This window comes from Pelodiscus sinensis, chromosome 19 (assembly GCF_049634645.1).
Source record: "Pelodiscus sinensis isolate JC-2024 chromosome 19, ASM4963464v1, whole genome shotgun sequence".
Taxonomy (NCBI): Eukaryota; Metazoa; Chordata; order Testudines; family Trionychidae; genus Pelodiscus; species Pelodiscus sinensis.
In genome coordinates this window covers 29,488,363-29,507,552 of record NC_134729.1, presented here as the reverse complement: position 1 = coordinate 29,507,552, position 19,190 = coordinate 29,488,363, and the positions used below count along the sequence as shown (strand labels likewise).

The following is a 19,190-nucleotide window of genomic DNA, read 5'->3' as shown; positions in this document are numbered from 1 at the left end:
GGAACGGACTGGAATTGTGTCTTGGGTGCACTTTCAAAACCCCAATTTGGGACTGGTCCTTATGGAGGACCTGGTCCCTTGGCCTAAGAAGGATCTAGAGCCCATCCTTCTGCATGGGGAGGTGGCGTGAATGGTTTCCTCTGCAGGCCAAGGATATGAATGCCTAAGGATTTGAGGGTCACCCTGGAATCCTTCAGGCTATGTAACCTGGATTCGGTCTGTACAGAAAAAGGCCAGCCCCATTGAAAGGAAGGCCCTGTAGAGTGTTCTGGACCTTTGGTGGGAGGCCTGACACCTGCAACAAGGATCTTATGGTGGTGGCCATCATGTGGGTAGCAAAATCCACTGAATCTAAAGCCACTTGGAAGGAAGCGCGGGCAACCACTTTTCCCCTTATCTGCAATGGCTGCAAATTCTTGCCAAAAGTCCGAAGGGAGCAACTCCATAAACTTGTCCAGGGATGATCATGAATTATGAGCACCACCTCTTGGTTAGTGATGCAAAGTTGGAGACCCCCTACTGCATAGACCTTGCAGCCAAAAAGGTCTAGCTTTTTTGGCTCCCTGGCTTTTGGAGTGGGTTCCAATTGTCCTTGATTTCCCTGCGGTTGGCTGCTTCCACCACCACAGTCCCTGGCAGTGTTGAGTAAAGAGGTGTTCCTGCCCCCAGTGTGGCACAAAGTATCTATGTTCTATCCCTTTTGCCCTGCCATTGAGTTGGCCATGGTGCAGTGCTGTGACTGCTGCAAGGACCTTGAGTGATGCACTGTAGGTGTAAGACTCTAGAGTACTCTGAAGAAGACCAGGGTGGCACCATGGTCAACGATGACAGGGAGCAATGTTGTAAGAATTGCTGACTCGGCATGATCAGCTTGCCCCTATGCCAAGCTATGGGAGGCTTCGGTGCTGGCATGAAGTCAATGCTACTGAAGTTACATGGGTCTCTCTCCCCAGGAGCTGTAAATGGAGCCAGCATTGCCCCTGCAGACAGTGCTGTGGCTTATGTCTGAGTGCTGTACCGGAGCCTTGAGGGGCAGGGTCTGGGAACTCAGTCAGCTCTATCTGATCCGTGGCCACTTCAAAAGGGACCAGCTCTGCCACCCCAGAGCCAGAGGACATGGAGTCCATCCATACCAGACTCAATGGGCAGCCAGAGTAAACAGGAGTGCCACGGTACAGCAGACTTAAGAGTATCCCGACTGTAGACACATTCCCTCAGCATGCCGAGATGAAGAGCAGCCCCTCTCTGCCCTCCTCTTCTTGTAAGGAACTAGAGACTGGGATCCGTGCCACATCCTAGCACTGGGTCTCAGTGTCTGGGAAGGCCAATGCTCTCTAACATGGTCCCTCTGTGGTGTTGAGGGGTCCCAGACTGAGGCTAGTGCATTGTGCACAGAGGTGCTGTTTGCGGGCAAAGTGCTGCTTTCATGAGAAGGAGCCTTAAATGAGTGTTCCTCATAATCTTAGTACAAGGCGTAAAGCCACTACAGATCTTACACTTCAGATTGGTGACTTTCTCCCAAGCACTTTAAGAAGGCATGAGGGACAACTACATGGCATAGGCTTTGAGCACTTATTACCAGGCTTAAAGCCCTGGGACCAAGATATGCCCTGCTCCAGAGAAAGGAGGAGTGGGGATGATCCCCACAGACTAATTAGGTAAGAAGTTACAAGAACTATATAAACAACGAGGAGTCCTGTGACACCTTATAGACTAACAGATTTATTGGAGCATATGCTTTCATGGGCAAAGACCCACTTCGTCAGATGCATGTCTCTGCCCAAGAAAGCTTATGCGCCAATAAATCTGTTAGTCCATAAGGTGCCACAGGACTTCTCATTGTTTATGCAGATTCAGGCTAACACTTCTATTCCTCTGATACTTGTCACCAAGAACTATAGATACACTCAAAGACCTCTAGAAAAGGTGCCTTCAGAATGCAAGGACCAAGACACTCCAACCGTCACAGGCTGTAAGAAGGAACTAAAGGTGAGGAAGGTTGGCAAGGGTCTATATGTGCTGCCACAGAGGCACCACTCTAAGGGACTCTCCTGCCAGCCCAACAGGTACCACTAAGGGAAAGTCTTCAGACAATCATGCATGCGGTGTACACACAGCTAAGTGGAATGGACATGAGCAATCACTCAAAGCAGCTACTGATTGAGCCTTTTACATTTAAGTTGCTTGTACAGCCTACGGGCTGATGACACCGTACTGTTACCTTCTGATGGCTGTTGAGTGGCTCATGGATATATGTCAGCTGGGGACTACCCCAGATAAGAACATAAGAATGGCCATACTGGGTCAGACCAAAGGTCCATCTAGCCCAGTATCCTGTCTGCCGACAGTGGCCAATGCCAGGTGCCCCAGAGGGGGTGGACCGAAGACAATGATCAAACAATTTGTCTCCTGCCAACTCTCTCCAGCCTCTGAGAAACAGAGGTCAGGGGCACCATTCCTTACCCCTGGCTAATAGCCTTTTATGGACCTAACCTCCATTAATTTATCTAGCTCTTTTTTAAACTTTGTTATAGTCCTAGCCTTCACAGACTCCTCTGGCAAGGAGTTCTACAGGTTGACTGTGCACTATGTGAAGAAGAACTTTCTTTTATTAGTCTGAAACCTGCTACCCATTAATTTCATTTGGTGTCCTCTAGTTCTTATATTATGGGGAAAGTAAATAACCCTCTCCACACCACTCATGATTTTATATACCTGTATCATATCCCTCCTCAGTTTTCTCTTTTCTAAACTGAAAAGTCCCAGTCTCTTTAGCCTCTCCTCATATGGTACCTGTTTCATACCCCTAATAATTTTAGTTGCTCTTTTCTAAACCTTTTCTAATGCCAAAATATCTTTTTTGAGGTGAAGAGACCACATCTGTACGCAATATTCAAGATGTGGGCGTAATATAGTTTTATATAGGGGCAGTAAGATATTTTTCATCTTATTTTCGATCCCTTTTTTAAATAATTCCTAGCATCCTATTTCCTTTTCAACTGCCGCTGCACACTGCATGGACGTTTTCATAGAACTATCCAAAGTGTTCACCTAATAAACACTACTATCACAATTACCACAGCTGTTAGCAGTTTTGTCAATGAAACTAAGAACTGAAGAGACCAAAGAAACTGAATTACCCTTTCACTTCTGAGGCTTTCCAAGTCAGGTTGACATACATTGGCTTAGTAGGGAAGCCTCAAATAGAATTTTATCAGCTTTGTTTCAGTTTACATGTATGTATATTACATTTTATTGCCTTAGAAACTAGGGATGTTAGATTTAGTTTAATCATCTAATTGTCTAGTCAATGGATTTTCCATCAACTAGTCGATAAGTAGAGGAGCCACAGTGGGGTTAGCGACCAGCCCAGCTCTGATAAAGGCAGCAAGGGGTGGTGGGGGTGGGGGGGGGGGGGTGGGGGGGGGGGGGGGAGAAGAGACTAGTTGACTAGTCGCTTTCATCCCTATTAGAAACATGGATGCACCATACATCTCCTCAAGGATTCATGTGGATTCTTGAAGTACATTTTAAGATCAGTTCTTCTGAATAATGGGTATGATTAAAATAGAAAAGTGAGGAACAGAAGACCCATGCATGCAGTCAAGCAAATCGAACACTAGGGCTGTGTCTAGACTGGCCAGTTTTTCCTGGAAAATCCGCCGTTTTTCCTGAAAAACTTGCCAGCTGTCTACAATGGCCGCTTGAATTTCCGCAAAAGCACTGACTTCCTACTGTAAGAAATCAGTGCTTCTTGCGGAAATACTATGCTGCTCCCGTTCGGGCAAAAGTCCTTCTGCGCAAAAATTTTGTGCAAAAGGGCCACTGTAGACAGCTCAGATTTGTTTTCCGCAAAAAAGCCCCGATTGCGAAAATGGCGATCGGAGCTTTTTTTGCGGAAAAGCGTGTCTAGATTGGCACGGACGCTTTTCTGCAAAAAGTGCTTTTGCGGAAAAGCATCCGTGCCAATCTAGACGCTCTTTTCCTAAAATGATTTTAACGCAAAACTTTTCCGTTAAAAGCATTTCCGGAAAATCATGCCAATCTAGATGCAGCCTAGGTGTGCTGCCGTTCTTATGGAGACTAATAAATATTCCAGCATGGCAATTTTTCAATTGTTTTAAAGCAAGATTAATTTTAAGCCTATCTTATATGGTGCTGACTTGATATTCTGGAGAAAATTCCTCTATTTCTCTGTACAATTGATTCAGTAGAAGCAGCAATCTTGGTCTTTCTGCTGAGATAGCCAACTAAACTGACAGTCAGCACCAAATGTGTTGATATTTTTGTACATTGTTGTGCTGATACTAGGGACATTGGTCACACCAGCACTTGGACTCATTCATTTCACAAAAGATGCTGAACATGCAAGATAGCAATTTTTGGGTCCCAGGCTCAATATAGAAGGAACCATGTTTGAAAATAGTGTTAACACACTAGTCAAAATCAGCCTCTTCTTAAATTGGTTTGACTGCTAGTGACAACAAACCACTTGCCAAAAAACACTTTCAAAAGCAGTTGATGGGTATGGAAAACAAGCACAGGTTAAAGAAAGCCTTCAGATACACGGTGCAATGTTATAGCCAAAAGTCTCGTGGATTGCCTAAAGAGATGAGAACTTCCACGGTCCCTTTTAATTCTTAAATTAGTACTTTGGGAGTAGTTTGAGAGCCCTGCATTAGCTCTGTTGGAGCAGATTTGTGTAAAGCCACCCTGAACAGAGGTCCTATGCGCATCTGCCAGCCAGTGTCCAGAGTCAGCTCCAAGCTTGGCCACTTAAAAGAAAATTGGGGGACCCCTTACATCATGCTTGCTGGGGCCCCTCTCATTTCATCCCATATTCCATGGGAGCCCTAAGCCCCCCCAGGCTGAACCATTTTTTAAGTAGGGAAAGGAGCTAAACTGGACCTAAACACCCTTTGCAGCCCACAGATCAGAGCCCCCTGTATCCACCACCCCCCCCCCCCCCCAGGCCAGAGCCCCCCAACCCCTTGGAAAAGGGCCCCAAACTCCTCCACCCCCACAAGACCAGAGCCTCCATCCCTGGAAAGGGGCCTGGGAACCCTCCCCACGCACCCCAGACAAGAGCCCCCCAGCCCCTGGAAAAGGGGCTCTAGACCCCTCTACCCCCCCCCAGACCAGAGCCCCCCACCCCCTGGAAAGGGGCCCTAGACCCCTCTGCCCCCCCCAGACCAGAGCCCCCCACCCCCTGGAAAGGGGCCCTAGACCCCCCCCTGCCCCCCCCAGACCAGAGCCCCCCAACCCCTGGAAAGGGGCCCTAGACCCCCCCCCTGCCCCCCAGACCAGAGCCCCCCACCCCCTGGAAAGGGGCCCTAGACCCCCCCCCCTGCCCCCCCAGACCAGAGCCCCCCAGCCCCTGGAAAGGGGCCCTAGACCCCCCCCCCCTGCCCCCCCAGACCAGAGCCCCCCAGCCCCTGGAAAGGGGCCCTAGACCCCTCTGCCCCCCCCGACCAGAGCCCCCCAGCCCCTGGAAAGGGGCCCTAGACCCCTCTGCCCCCCCCGACCAGAGCCCCCCAGCCCCTGGAAAGGGGCCCTAGACCCCTCTGCCCCCCCCGACCAGAGCCCCCCAGCCCCTGGAAAGGGGCCCTAGACCCCTCTGCCCCCCCAGACCAGAGCCCCCCACCCCCTGGAAAGGGGCCCTAGACCCCTCTGCCCCCCCCGACCAGAGCCCCCCAGCCCCTGGAAAGGGGCCCTAGACCCCTCTGCCCCCCCCGACCAGAGCCCCCCAGCCCCTGGAAAGGGGCCCTAGACCCCTCTGCCCCCCCCAGACCAGAGCCCCCCAGCCCCTGGAAAGGGGCCCTAGACCCCTCTGCCCCCCCCAGACCAGAGCCCCCCAGCCCCTGGAAACGGGCCCTAGACCCCTCTGCCCCCCCCGACCAGAGCCCCCCAGCCCCTGGAAAGGGGCCCTAGACCCCTCTGCCCCCCCCGACCAGAGCCCCCCAGCCCCTGGAAAGGGGCCCTAGACCCCTCTGCCCCCCCCCAGACCAGAGCCCCCCAGCCCCTGGAAAGGGGCCCTAGACCCCCCTGCCCCCCCAGACCAGAGCCCCCCAGCCCCTGGAAAGGGGCCCTAGACCCCTCTGCCCCCCCCGACCAGAGCCCCCCAGCCCCTGGAAAGGGGCCCTAGACCCCTCTGCCCCCCCCGACCAGAGCCCCCCGGCCGAGCTCCCGCCGCACGCAGCCCCTCACCGACCCGGCCAGCCCGGCTCCTGCTCCGCCTCCTCCTGTCACTCTCCGCCGGCCTCAGCCCTCAGCGCTCCCCAATATGGCGGCCGCTCCTGCCCTGCCCCTGCGCTGCCCGCGGCTCCGCCCCCTCCCCGCGCGGTGCATCACGGGAGCGCCTGCCCTCGCTCCGTTCGAATCAATACAGGAAGGAGGCGATGCGCTCGTTGCCCATAGCAACCCCTGAGGCCTAGCGGGCCCGGCTGAGGCAGGGCCTCCATTTAAAGTCCGGGGATGAGAGGTGGGAGGGGGAAGTTTAGGGAGTTTGGCGTTCAGGGCGGGGGCCTCGACACGATTTGGGGGCTGGCAGGGATGGGGGGGTGGCCCATTGAGAGCTATTATGCATTTTGTCATGGTTGCCATGGTGCTGTTGCTACAGCAACCACGAGACGGCGGTGACGTAATGCGGCGCCTAGTGACATCATGTGGCAGTCATGATGTCAGAGCTCCTGGTGGGCCTGATGTATAAAAGCAGAGCCCAGGGCTTGTGTAGATGCTCTCTTCTGAAAGAGTTCTTGCACAAGAAGCGGCCAGTGTAGACGTAGCCGTTACCTGTGGCAAGAGGCACCAGCTTTGCATGATAGAGCCCCAGATTATCAGCTCTGGTGGCTGTATTGCAACTCACAATACTGGATTTGTTTCTAAATGGCCAACTTCTGCTGTCACATGCTGACATGAAAATCTCAGCTGTATTAATTTCTCTTTTTGTCGTAAGTTTGTAGTATTCAGCGTTGCAGAGAAAAATTGGGGAAAATGAGTGAAGCCTAAAGACTCAGAAAAGACCCTTCCATCACAGCTATATCCAATGTGCAGCAATACTGAACACCTTAGTCTCTTTAAATGTCTTATCGTGCATGTCTTTTGTTAGGCCACAGAAAATTGAGCCTAGGGCGGTTATGCTAAGACAGACCGAGAAGAGTCCATCAAAGGGTTCTGGGTAGTCCCTAAACAAAATTTGAGACATGAGTTAAGCAAGGGCATGAGATAAGCGAACAGCTGCATTTTTGTACTTGCTGAGCTGAACAGCTTGCTTAAGGAACTGATAAGAAAACTCCCTGTCTCCTCGTTGTCTGGTACTTGCCTTCTGTCTTAATAAGAAAGTTGCTAATGTATCAAGGCCACCTTGTACACTTGCCAAGGTATGCATCCATGCTAGAAGTTTCTAACTAACAAAGGGGGGGTGGGTTGCTTAAGTGAATAATCGATGACGCGACGGAACTGTCTATATAACCCCACTTGTTATAGAAATCGGGGGCTGGTTCTCGGTAGAGACAGGCTGCTCTCTACTGTCATGTGCACTCTTCAATAAAGAGCTTTGTGATTAGACCTTGCTGGTGTTGCCTGTCTCTTTGCGGTCAGACAACGAACTGAAGCCATCTGGGTTAGAGTCCCCGACACTATCTAATGATCTAACATGAAAGGGATGGGATACCTTTTCATCCCATGTGCTCTGAAAAAGTTCATATTGGCACAGTTTTAGTATCTGGTGTCAAAGCAAATTTTCCTGAGAGCTTGGAAGCATATAAGAATTGCTGGACTGCCAACGCTGGCAATTTTATAGTGATTTTGAGAGATTATTAGCTGCATTTCCAAGATACTCCCAGTGAGACCCGGAATAGCCTGTATTTTAGGAATTTGGGCTTAGCTTTCACTAGTACACTCAGCAGCCAGCAGAGATTACTGCTCCAACTCCAGGGTAGCTAGGGAAACTCACAGTTATGTGTCTCTGACTCCCCCAGTAGGAGGTGCTGTATGGGATTGGAGTTGAAGTGAAGGCAGCAAAGGACTGCACTAGACCACTATCCTTTTCCAGCAGGAAGCTACACTGAGGCTATGTCTATACTCGCGGCTTCTTGCGTAAGTATGGCCGTTATTGCGCAAGAATCCACAGAGCGTCCACACTGCCCGCCCACTCTTGTGCAAGAAGATTTACAGTACAGCGTCATAAGAGAGGGCATCTTGCGCAAGAGCCACGCTCTTTTTTAACAGGTGTAAGCCCTCTTGTGCAGGAGCTCTTGCACAAGAGGGCAGTGTGGACACTGGGCAGGGATTTCTTGCGCAAGAAAGCCCTATGGCTAAAATGAGCATCAGAGCTTTCTTGCACAAGAGGGCGTCCACACTGACATGGGCGCTCTTGCGCAAAAGCACAGCTCGCACATGGCAGTGTGGACGTTTTCTTGCGCAAGACCTCTTGCACAAGACCCCTTGCGCAAGATGTTCTTGCGCAAGAAGCCACCAGTGTAGACATAGCCTGAGGATATGTCTACCCTGCAGAGTATTTTTGGAAAAACAGTCATTTTTCCGAAAAAAACTCCAGTTACATCCACACTGCAATTGCGTTCTTTTGAAAAAAAATTGAAAGAACAGAGGGGCTTTTCCAACATTGGTAAACCTCCTTCTATGAGGAAGAAGGCTTTTTTCCGAAAGAATTCTTTTGGAAGGGAATTCTTTCGAAAGAAAAGGAAAGAGGAAAAAGCACAGGTGCCCTGTGGCCATAGTAATGACAGCTTAAATACAAGATAGCGTCCATTCAGTGTGGATGCTATCTTTTGAAAAAGCAGATCACTTTTTCGATGCACTTTTGCTGTGTAGACGTTCTCTGTCGGAAGAAGTTTTTTCGGAAGATCTCTTCCAGAAAAGCTTCTTCCGAAAGAAGCCTGAAGTCTAGACATAGCCAAAGAGTGGGATAAAAGTGCTAGCTATGAGGGAACTCACAGCACTGGTTTGCAGACATTGCCCGCAGTAGGTGCTAAACGGAAGGATATAAGAGTGGTGTCTAGTGAAAGCTCTCAGCTCCTCAAGTATCAGCCTCTCCCAGCAGGCGTTAGTGCACAAGGCCCAGGGCAGAGCTCAGCTAGTATTCCTCGCAGTCCCCAGATGACGAATTTCTGGATCAAAATAGCCAGTGACTGGTTGTGCCCCTTACTGGGCTTGGTAAATGTATGTGGGTGAGGAGGGGTGAAATATTTATATGGAACACCAACTTGGTTTTACAGCAAAGTAGCTGCACTGGCCAATAGTTTCTGACACCTGCTAGCATTACACTGAGCATGGAAATCACCTTTGAGCTCTGATCAATAAACGGAGCCAGTATGGTTTCCATATTTGATAATGGACTGTTACTCAATCTCTAGCAGTTATTCAAATTCAAATCCCTACTCAAGACCCATCTGTGAGGATGCCTACTACTGGCTACCAAAAAACAGCCAATGCCTCAGCCTTGCTGATTAATAATGAGGGGGGATGGAGGGGAGGGAAGGGGGTCTAATTCTCAGCCAGGAAAATGAGTTTATTCATTTAAAAAATGAGTTTATTCATTTAAAAATAATCCATGTGAGGTAGAACCACCAAGATGTCCCAGCTCCTAATATATAGCTGCATGATCTTACCACTGTCACACTCTAACCAATGTATCAGAGGGGTAGCCGTGTTAGTCTGAATCTGCAAAAGTGACGAGGAGTCCTGTGGCACCTTAGAGACTAACTGAAGTGTAGGAGCATAAGCTTTTGTGGGCAAAGACCCACTTCGTCAGAGGCATGAAGACTCTAACCCATGCTTTCCCAAATTCTGGGTCCACTAGAGAGAGGAGTTTATTAGGTGATGAGCTTTGGGTCTGGCCCACAAAAGCTCATCACCTAATAAACCATTTTGTTAATCTTTAAAGTGCCACATAGTCCTGTATTTTGTTTCAGCTACACCAGACTAACAGGGCTACATTTCTATCACTATTCTACAGGAGAAATTGGTGTGTGTAGATGGGGAAAATCAACTTCCTTACAGCCTTGCCCTCAAACACTGCAGCAGAGAGGGCTAGTGTCTGAAAACCCGACGGGGAAACCGACCAGGGACACAGGCAGGGGACGTTCTCTGTTTTAACAGAGGAGGCTGAGCAGCGTGCCTGTCATTTCTGCTGTTCTACGGACCGGTCTCTGGCGGGGTAAGAGGACCAGTAGATGGAGCTCCGCTTGCAAGACGGCTTTTCCTTCCTCGCCTTTGTGTTCCTTGGCCACGCGGTGACCCCAGCAACTGCGCAGCCCGTTCACTTCCTGCGGAGGTCGGGCTCTGGATTTGAAAATGCAGGAGTCCTGGCTGCTCTTGCTGTACCTGCTGATGAAAAGGAGGGCCGCCCCCCCGCGGGAGATGGCCGGCCGGGGGGACGAGACGCAGCGCACGGCCTGGCTCCGGCAGTATTACACGCAGAGGCAGAAGAGACTCATGACGGTAACACTCGCTGCGGGCAGACGCGCGTGTTGGGCACTTTGCGCTCGGCAGCCTGGGCGCAGCAGGGAGGATGCAGCTGTGGCCAGCTGCGGGAGGGGGTCACCGGAAGCGCACTGAGCTATGAGAAGGACTCATCATGCGGACAGGCCGCTGTGCGCTCAAACCGAGGAGGAGACCCAAGGGTGGCAGGAGGACGGGGGAGAGGAATAAGGATTGGGTTGGAAGGGGAGAGGGAGCACAAAGATGTGAGAAAGGGAATGGGGGTGCAGAGGGGACAAGGAGAATGGAGGAAAATCTGGGAGGGTCATAATGTATCGCTTTTAACTCCCCCCTGCCAGCCACACAGTCCTAGAAAACGGGCTGAGGCAGACAAAAGGAAAGCAACCCCCCCTAGTCTAGTGGTAGAAATGTAGCAGTGTTAGTCTGGTGCAGCTGAAACAAAAAACAGGACCATGCAGCACTTTAAAGACTAACAAGATGGTTTATTAGGTGATGAGCTTTCCTGGGCCAGACCCACTTCCTCAGATCAAACAGTGGAAGAAAATTGTCATGACCATACATACCAAAGGATACAATTAAAAAAAATGAACACACATGAAAAGGACAAATCAAATTTCAGAACAGAAGGGGGATGGAGGGGAGGGAAGGGGGTCTAATTCTCAGCCAGGACCGTGGGGCCGAGAATACTTCTTACTGCCTTCAATCTGGTAGCTTCATGGCTTATTTCATCCTATAATTACCAACCAGCTACCCATTGGATTGGCCAGTTCTAATGCCAACCCAGCTAGGGTACCAGTCACCAATTATTGTTTTGGTTTATCGTCCAATTTAAAAATAATGATTAAGCCCGAATGTTCCGAATTCACCAAACTGAGTGATTGGGCAACAAAATGGCAAATGAAATTTAATGTGGATAAGTGTAAAGTAATGCACATTGGGAAAAATAACCCCAACTATATGTACAGTATGATGGGGGCTAATTTGGCTACGACAAATCAGGAAAGAGATCTTGGAGTTATCGTGGACAGTTCTCTGAAAACTTCCACACAGTGTGCAGCGGCGGTCAAAAATAGGATGCTAGGAATTACTAGGAAAGGGATAGAAAATAAGACCCAGAACATCTTACTGCCCCTGGATAAAACTATGGTATGCCCACATCTTGAATACTGTGTACAGATGTGGTCTCCTCACCTCAAAAAAGATATTTTGGCCTTGGAAAGAGTTCAGAAAAGGGCAACTAAAATGATTAGGGGTTTGGAACGGGTCCCATATGAGGAGAGGCTAAAGAGACTGGGACTTTTCAGTTTAGAAAAGTGGAGACTGAGGGGGGATATGATAGAGGTCTATAAAATCATGAGTGGTGTGGAGAGGGCTGATAAAGAAAAGTTATTTATTAGTTCCCATAATAGAAGAACTAGAGGACACCAAATGAAATTAATGGGTAGCAGGTTTAAAACTAATAAAAGGAAGTTCTTCTTCACACAGCGTGTTGTCAACCTGTGGAACTCCTTGCCAGAGGAGGCGGTGAAGGCTAGGACTATAATAGAGTTTAAAGAGAAGCTGGATACATTCATGGAGGTTAGGTCCATAAATGGCTATTAGCCAGGGGATAAAATGGTGTCCTTGGCCTCTGTTTGTCAGAGGCTGGAGAGGGATGGCAGGAGACAAATCGCTTGATCATTGTCTTCGGTCCACCCTCTCTGGGGTACCTGGTGCTGGCCACTGTCGGTAGACAGGATACTGGGCTAGATGGACCTTTGGTCTGACCCAGTACGGCCGTTCTTATGTTAAAACAAAAATAAAATGTAAAAAATGTGGAAAAATTGAAACATTGCAATTGACCCAAAATGGGATTTTCCCCTGAGAGTTCATTCTGTGGAACACTTAGACTTTTTGTCCCCATTCGGAACAAAACATTTCCAATTTGTCTGAATTTTCTGCAGAAGAGAAATTCTGAGTGTCACCCAGAGTTGGCTGCAGTGGTGTGTTTCACAGCCTGGCCTCACTGGTGTGCATTATTGCTGTGTGCTGGTGAGCAGCGACTGTGGTGCCTCCCAGAAGTGGCTCTTTGGGGGCCCGGGCTAAGGGAGTTGCATAGAAAGAGGCATAGGATGTGTTGAAAGGGAATCCTCTGAACTGTCATTCATGTTAAAATTCGACACTTTCCAAAAAGGACTCAACAAACACTTGAACTATCTCACCTATTACCAAGATAGTTTCCCCAATTATCACCTCTAATACCATTAACTCACAAACATCCCACTCTCCCTACCTCTAATATCATCAATTCACAGACACTTACCTTCCTTCCTCCCCCCTTTCCCCCCGCATCCCCCTCCTGTTCTGCAATGTGATTTGTCCTTTTCATATTTGTTCATTTTTTTAATTGTATCCTTTGGTATATATGGTTGTGACTATTTTCTTCCACTATTTGATCTGAGGAAGTGGGTCTGGCCCACGAAAGCTCATCATCTATTAAACCATCTTGTTAGTCTTTAAAGTGCTACATGGTCCTGCATTTTGCTTTAACATCTCACAGGCTTTTGACACACATTGGTAGCAAGCTGGTACAGATAATAATACCTGGCTCTTATAGAGTGATTCTTGCCCATAGATTTTAAAGTGCTTTACTAAGAAGGTCAATATCATTGTTCTCATTTTACAGGTAGGGAAACTGAGGTGAGATGGGGAAAATGAGTTGCTCAAAGTCACCCAGCAGGTCAGTGGTAGACCTAGGAATAGAAATGAGATATCCAGAGTCCCAGGGCAGTGCTCTACCTACTAAGCCACATACTCATCCCATTTAGTATTAGCTTGGCATTCATGTAGACATGCCAATACAGTATATTGCCAGCAAGTGCCAGGGATGACTGAGCTCCAAAGCCAATTCAGTGACTAACAGGGTAGCAGGCTGGGTGTCTGTAGATGCAATGCTGTAGAAATGCTAAGCATTGTCATAGTCCAACATGCACGTCTCCTGCTTCATACCTGCGATTGTCAAATTTCAGCTGCTGATTGCCCGCCGGAGGAGATCCAGCTGTTACTTCCACCCCCGGGCGTGGCCCAGCTTCCGGAATGCTGACTGGTGGGAACGGGTAGTCCTGAAAGACTTTCAGCCACGGGACTGGCTGGAGAAATTCCGAATGTCCAAGGAGACCTTCTTTTATGTCTGCAACCTGCTGCGACCCAAGCTGTCCTACCAGAGTGGCCAGCCCCACCCAGTGCTGCCTCTGGAGCAGCGTGTAGCTGTGGCCCTTTGGCACCTGGCTACCAATGCAGAGTACCAGACAATCAGCCCCCTCTTTGGGGTGGGCCCCTCCACAGTGCAGAACTGTGTCAAGGAGGTCAGTCATGCTGTTGTGCTGCTGCTGAAGCCACTCTACCTCCGGCTGCCCAGTGAAAAGGAGCTGGAGAACATGGTGCGGATCTTCAGTACCCGCTGGGGATTCCCACACTGCATTGGTGCCTTGGACAGCCTCCATGTCTCTATCCATGCCCCTGCACACCTCAGCACCAACTACTGCAACAGCCAGGGCAGGCATTCGGTCCTCACACAAGCGACGGTGGATGGGCTGGGTCAGTTCTGGGACATCTGCGCTGGTTTCCCTGGCAGTATGGAGAACAGCACCGTCCTGGAGAACTCCAGTTTGTGGGTGTTAGCTAGGGAGGGCTGCCTCTTCCCAACTCCCCCGAAACATTTCATGGGGAGGACACAAAAGTACGTCCTTTTGGGAGACGCCTCTTACCCATTACGGGACTGGATCCTTAAGCCTTACCCGGAAGACGGCACCCTCACTCCACAGCAGCTTCAATTCAACTATCGCCTGAAGCGGGCCCACAGCGTGATTGAGAATGCCTTCCTGCGCCTTAAAGCCCGCTGGCAGTTCCTCCTGAAATGCGATGACTGCAGCCTGGACCTGCTGCCCACGGTCATACTTGCCTGTTGCATCCTGCACAACGTGTGTGAGGCGCACAACAGTCCCTTCAATGATGAGTGGCTGGAAGTTATAGAGCCCTCCGAGTTTCCAAAGCCCTGCCACCCTGTGCCCATGTCCATGGACGACAGCAGTGCGGAGGAAGTGCGAGAACTGATGTGCGGCTACTTTGAAAACTACGGTGAAGGCTGATTGCTACAAAGCAATGCCATATGCTCCTCAGCTCTGAAACTTTCATTAACGCTACCACATCTAATGTTGCCCCAGCAATCAAAGGCTCCTGAATGGGGACAGTGCACTGTGACATACTGCAAAGCCTTTTCAGGAATGAAGCTGGCTTCGGAGATTGGTAAGGAGTCAGCCCTTCCCAGCTCAGCCTCCAGTTCCAGTTCAGAGGAGGTCAGCCGTGTTGTGCTAAAGCACTCATTCCCTTGATGTTAGTCTGGCGGTGGGTTGGATTTCATGCCTTTGTAATCTGCCAGGATTTAGATCATCTTGTGACATTGTCTGTGAGATGTAAATAAAACAGGAGGTCTAGGATTGGACAAAAAGAGGACTCCACAGTTTTTTGCTTTCTTTAAGAATAAATCAGGCTCTGTAGCTCAAGGTGTTTGGGAAAGGGGTGTGAAGCCAGCCATGGCTGAAAGTTGCCATCTGATGAGCTTTCAGTGGTCAGTGTGAAAAGGTGGGTGGATCTCAGTTTAGCCTTCATCCCAGTGCTATTACTGTTGGTATATAGTGGCACCCGCGTGGGCAGCCTCAGCAGCAAGCGCCATAGGGATGGATGCTCTGGAAACACGTCAGCAGAAAGGCCAAAGGATGGAATTGGCATGGTTGTCTGACTCACAATAGGATCTGGAGGTCCCAGCCGAGGACGGGGCCCCTGACCCTGAGACACCAGTCCTTGCCCTGATGAGCTCACTGTCCGCACAGGCAAGATGCGCCCAGTGTAGGATGGAAAACAGAGAGGGCAAGTGACTTGCCAGAGGCCAGCAGCAGAGCTGGGGTTAGAATCCAGGAGTCAAGGCACCCAGGTAGTGCCCTCCCCACTACTCCGCACTACCGCCATGTCCCTTGGCTGGCTGAATTACCTTGCCAGCCTGAGGTGGAAGTTCTTAATTAGTGCTGAGGCATGTTGGTGAGTCTGCGCTGAGGAGACTTGTACAGCCTGGGCACGTGGTTGCAGCTCTCTAGGCTGGGCTGCTTCAGGAGCACAGGCACCGAGATGGCAGTGGGTAACACAAGCCCGAGGGTCGCTTTAGGAAGTACATGATTTTCCAGAAAGGTATGTGCCAGGCATGGCGGAACCTCTTCAGAGATGCTGCCTCCAGGTGAAATCACATGATGAAGGAAATAACAGCAAACTCAGCGCCATGGACCAGATTCAGCTGGGGCCCTGCTGAGTACGACTTCACTGCCTTCAGAAGAGTGACCCCCATTCACCTCAGAGCTGAGCTTAGTCGCACACCTCTGATGTGGCTCTGCTTCTGCTAACACCCGTCTCCTGTTTTGTCTGTTGCACTGTCTAGCATCATCATTCCTGGGGACACACTTATATAATCAGCTATTTTCATACCTCCACGCTTGTGCCTGCTGTCAAGAACTCACTTTTTTGTGGAAATCTAGTGTTTTACTCCTACAATCTGAAAAAGAGAATTTGGAACTTTAGTAATATCTATGGCCTTTTAGTGCATCTTGAAGGGGTGTGAATATAGCAGGGACATTAGCTTGAGTATCCAGACAAATGCCAATCTAGGTAACTACACTCTGCCTATCTATGGCCCCAACCTCCCAAGCGTTACACATACACTTATTCCTGCCTGCATCGACAGACCCACTGAGCCCAAGCCTTATGCCTCCAGGATTGGAGTCTTTGATTTCTAAGATGAGGCTGGATAGTTATCTACTCACAGACTTTAAGGTCAGAAGGATCTCAGTTCAGCAGACAGGAAGCCTTCATCCTAGTGTTACTATTACTGCTGGTATATAGTGGCACCCACATGGGCAGCCTCAGCAGCAAGCGCCATAGGGATGGAATGCCATAGGGATGATCCTCTCATCTGATGTGCACATTGCAGGCCACAGAGCCCCACCCACCCTCCCCGTTCTGAAATAGATCCCTGGCAGAGGTCCTGATGTGCATGCTATTTGAGTGGCTAACGAAGTCTGGACATTGCAAGACGACGGTAGAAGAATCCAGGCATCTGACCAGTTCTTTATGAACCACAGGGGTGGGAGCTTACTGCCTTTGAGTCAAAGAAGCCTTGATTGGATGCCTCTCTGGAAGAGATGCTTTAGGTTAATACACGCGATTAGGTATAACTGGGTAAATTACATAGCCTGTGACGTACAGGAGATTCAGAGAACTAATGGTTCCTTTGCGCCTTTAACTCTATGGATCTTTGGTCTGTTCAGTTCAGTGAAAACTCCAGCACTCCTCCCGCACTTTACTTCCTTCCCCAAAGTCCTGAATCTCACACTGCACAGCTTCCTCCTCTCCACCTAAACTTGCTAGGTTTGCATCAGCAGGCAAGAGGGCTTCTCTTGGGGCTCCCCAAAGTCACCCCAAGACTCTGCCTGTCCCAGAAAAGCTTCAGATGCAACGACCATCACCTGGGGCAGTGGGGGAAGGGTAGCAGTCCACCTGCGCACAACACAATGAATCTGAGATATGATTTTAGCCAAGGACATTAGACAAACCTGTTCATTTTGCAAATAGTGCCAGGGGATCTCCAATGCCCAACAAGAGCAAGTAAGATCTAATTTTTAAGGTCTTTGAAAGACACAAGCATAAAGGCTACGTCTAGACTGGCACGATTTTCCGCAAATGCTTTTAATGGAAATGTTTTTCCGTTAAAAGCATTTTCGGAACAGAGCGTCTAGATTGGCAGGGACGCTTTTCTGCAAAAGCGGTTTTTGCGGAAAAGCGTCCGTGCCAATCTAGACGCAGTTTTGTGCAAGAAAGCCCCGATAGCCATTTTCACGATCGGGGCTTTTTTACGCAAAACAATACCGCGTTGTCTACACTGGCCCTCTTGCGCAAAAGCATTTGCACAAGAGGGCTTTTGCCCAAACGGGAGCAGCATAGCATTTCCGCAAGAACACTGACAATCTTACATGCGATCGTCAGTGTTCTTGTGGAAATTCAAGCAGCCAGTGTAGACATCTGGCAAGTTTTTCCGCAAAAGCAGTAGCTTTTGCGAAAAAACTTGCCAATCTAGACGCAGCCATACAGTAAATTGTATAGAAATGGATGTCACTGCCTTGGGAGGTATCAGGGGCTGAGTCAAAGTAGGGGAAATTTGAAGCTATGGTTGCAGGTAGGTCTGGTATTTCTCTCTTAAGCGTGAGACTATTAAACCATCCCCTTGACATACTGCTCGTATCAGAGCATGCCACATGGATTGCAATATGTTACTGTATTATACAGAGCTAGAGTTGGATCCCTGTTACGCTGGTGGGAATCTGGAGTAATTCCACTGCAGTCAATTTCCTCAGTGTAAAATCGGGGCTCCTGAGACCAGAATCCAGGTCCTAATGTGTAAGTGAATTGTTTCCCCTCATTTTAAGCAGCTGAAGAATTCATCATATCAGTAGGGCTCTGGTCCTGATCCAGCAAATATGTATACACGCATTTGAGTAAGTTAACTTCAGTGGAACAATCTGTGTTTGAAATTAAGCATGTGCATAATAATTTGAGGTCTATAGCTGCTCCTTTCTTCACTTCCTGTCTTAAACTGCTGTACTGTGTGAGTGAACTGCAGTAGCCGATGATGTTTGTAGGGCTGGGGTCTTTCAGGAGGAAAGAAGCAACTTTAATAAGTTATTAATTGGTTTAATTGCCTTTTTTCACAAATGCCTTTTGAATTAAACATTATAATGAAAATACAATTATTGTATTAACAGGTCAGCATATTAAATCTGGAAATTAAACAATTTACTTTGCACAGCTTGCTGTGTGTTTCCTTTTCTCTTGGCCTGGACAATGAACACAGATTAGTCATTTTCACTTGGGTTTGTGGTCAGTTTTCATGTTCAGGTTCTCAGGAGTTAATATGAGGCTACCTTTGGGAACCTCTAGACAAGTGATTTTTAACCTGTTGTCCACAGACCACTGGGGGCATCTGCAGACTATGTCGGCATCATCTTGGATGGTTTAGATGCAAGAAATCTTGCACCTTAGCAGGGGTTATACTACATGACCCTTGTGGATCCTCCTAACTCTATGACTCTGAGATTTCCAAAGAAATTTATGCCACTATTTGAAAGTTTTTAGGGGCCCGCAAATGAAAAGGTTGAAAACTCCTGATCTAAGGAAAATAGAGGGCACTGATGACTAGGTGTAAGGAGACTGATTCCATTCTCACTTCTCACTGTGATCTTAAGCAAGTCACTGTCCTCAAAGTCTACACTCACTTTTAATGTCTCACTTTCTGGAGGCTGGTGTTTCAGAGATGCTGTATTCCCACTTTCCGCTGAAGTTTTAGGTACTTGCACTTTTCAGAAAATTAGGCCAGTGGTACCTTAAGAGGGAACCAACAAAAAAGCTTCTGAAATCAGAGGCCACTTTGGAAAATGTTGGTTCAAAGTTCTCTGTGCCCCACTGTTCCTGCACGTTAGGGATAACAAAACCCCATCCACTGGAAAGGAATCTGTGCATGAAAAGTGCTAATTGTTATTATTGAAGCTCTGCAAATCCATAGATGTCCACATTACACCCATAGACCATTTTTGCAGATTGGATGCAGATACAGTTTTTTTCTCCACACAAGGCTCTACGTATTGTTTATATTT

The 19,190-nt window shown here is 49.0% G+C and overlaps 2 protein-coding genes across 5 annotated transcripts in view; one reads left to right on the top strand and one right to left on the bottom strand.

Moving 5' to 3' along the window:
- Nucleotides 1-6,370, bottom strand: part of FZR1 (fizzy and cell division cycle 20 related 1) — a 42,100-nt gene extending 35,730 nt beyond the window's left edge. For 2 of the 4 annotated variants that reach the window (XM_075903279.1, XM_075903281.1), the window contains exon 1: nucleotides 6,212-6,357. The gene's annotated coding sequence lies outside the window, so the exon portion shown is untranslated. Of the gene's footprint in view, nucleotides 1-6,211 lie in introns of all 4 variants that reach the window. The other 2 variants (XM_075903278.1, XM_075903280.1) reach the window with 2 other exon arrangements.
- Nucleotides 6,371-10,090: 3,720 nt separating this feature from the next.
- On the top strand, nucleotides 10,091-16,498 carry LOC102454595 (uncharacterized). The gene is made up of 2 exons (XM_075903277.1): nucleotides 10,091-10,461; nucleotides 13,470-16,498. Exons 1-2 carry the CDS (start codon nucleotides 10,315-10,317, stop codon nucleotides 14,586-14,588), a joined length of 1,266 nt encoding a protein of 421 aa, XP_075759392.1. The 5' UTR covers nucleotides 10,091-10,314; the 3' UTR covers nucleotides 14,589-16,498.
- Nucleotides 16,499-19,190: the final 2,692 nt, after the last annotated feature.

Bases quoted from the DNA above. Each gene is read 5' to 3' on its own strand.
- LOC102454595 (XM_075903277.1), top strand. From the start codon at position 10,315: ATGCAGGAGTCCTGGCTGCTCTTGCTGTACCTGCTGATGAAAAGGAGG. The intron at 10,462-13,469 runs GTAACACTCGCT...GTCAAATTTCAG, and splicing joins GGCAGAAGAGACTCATGACG to CTGCTGATTGCCCGCCGGAG.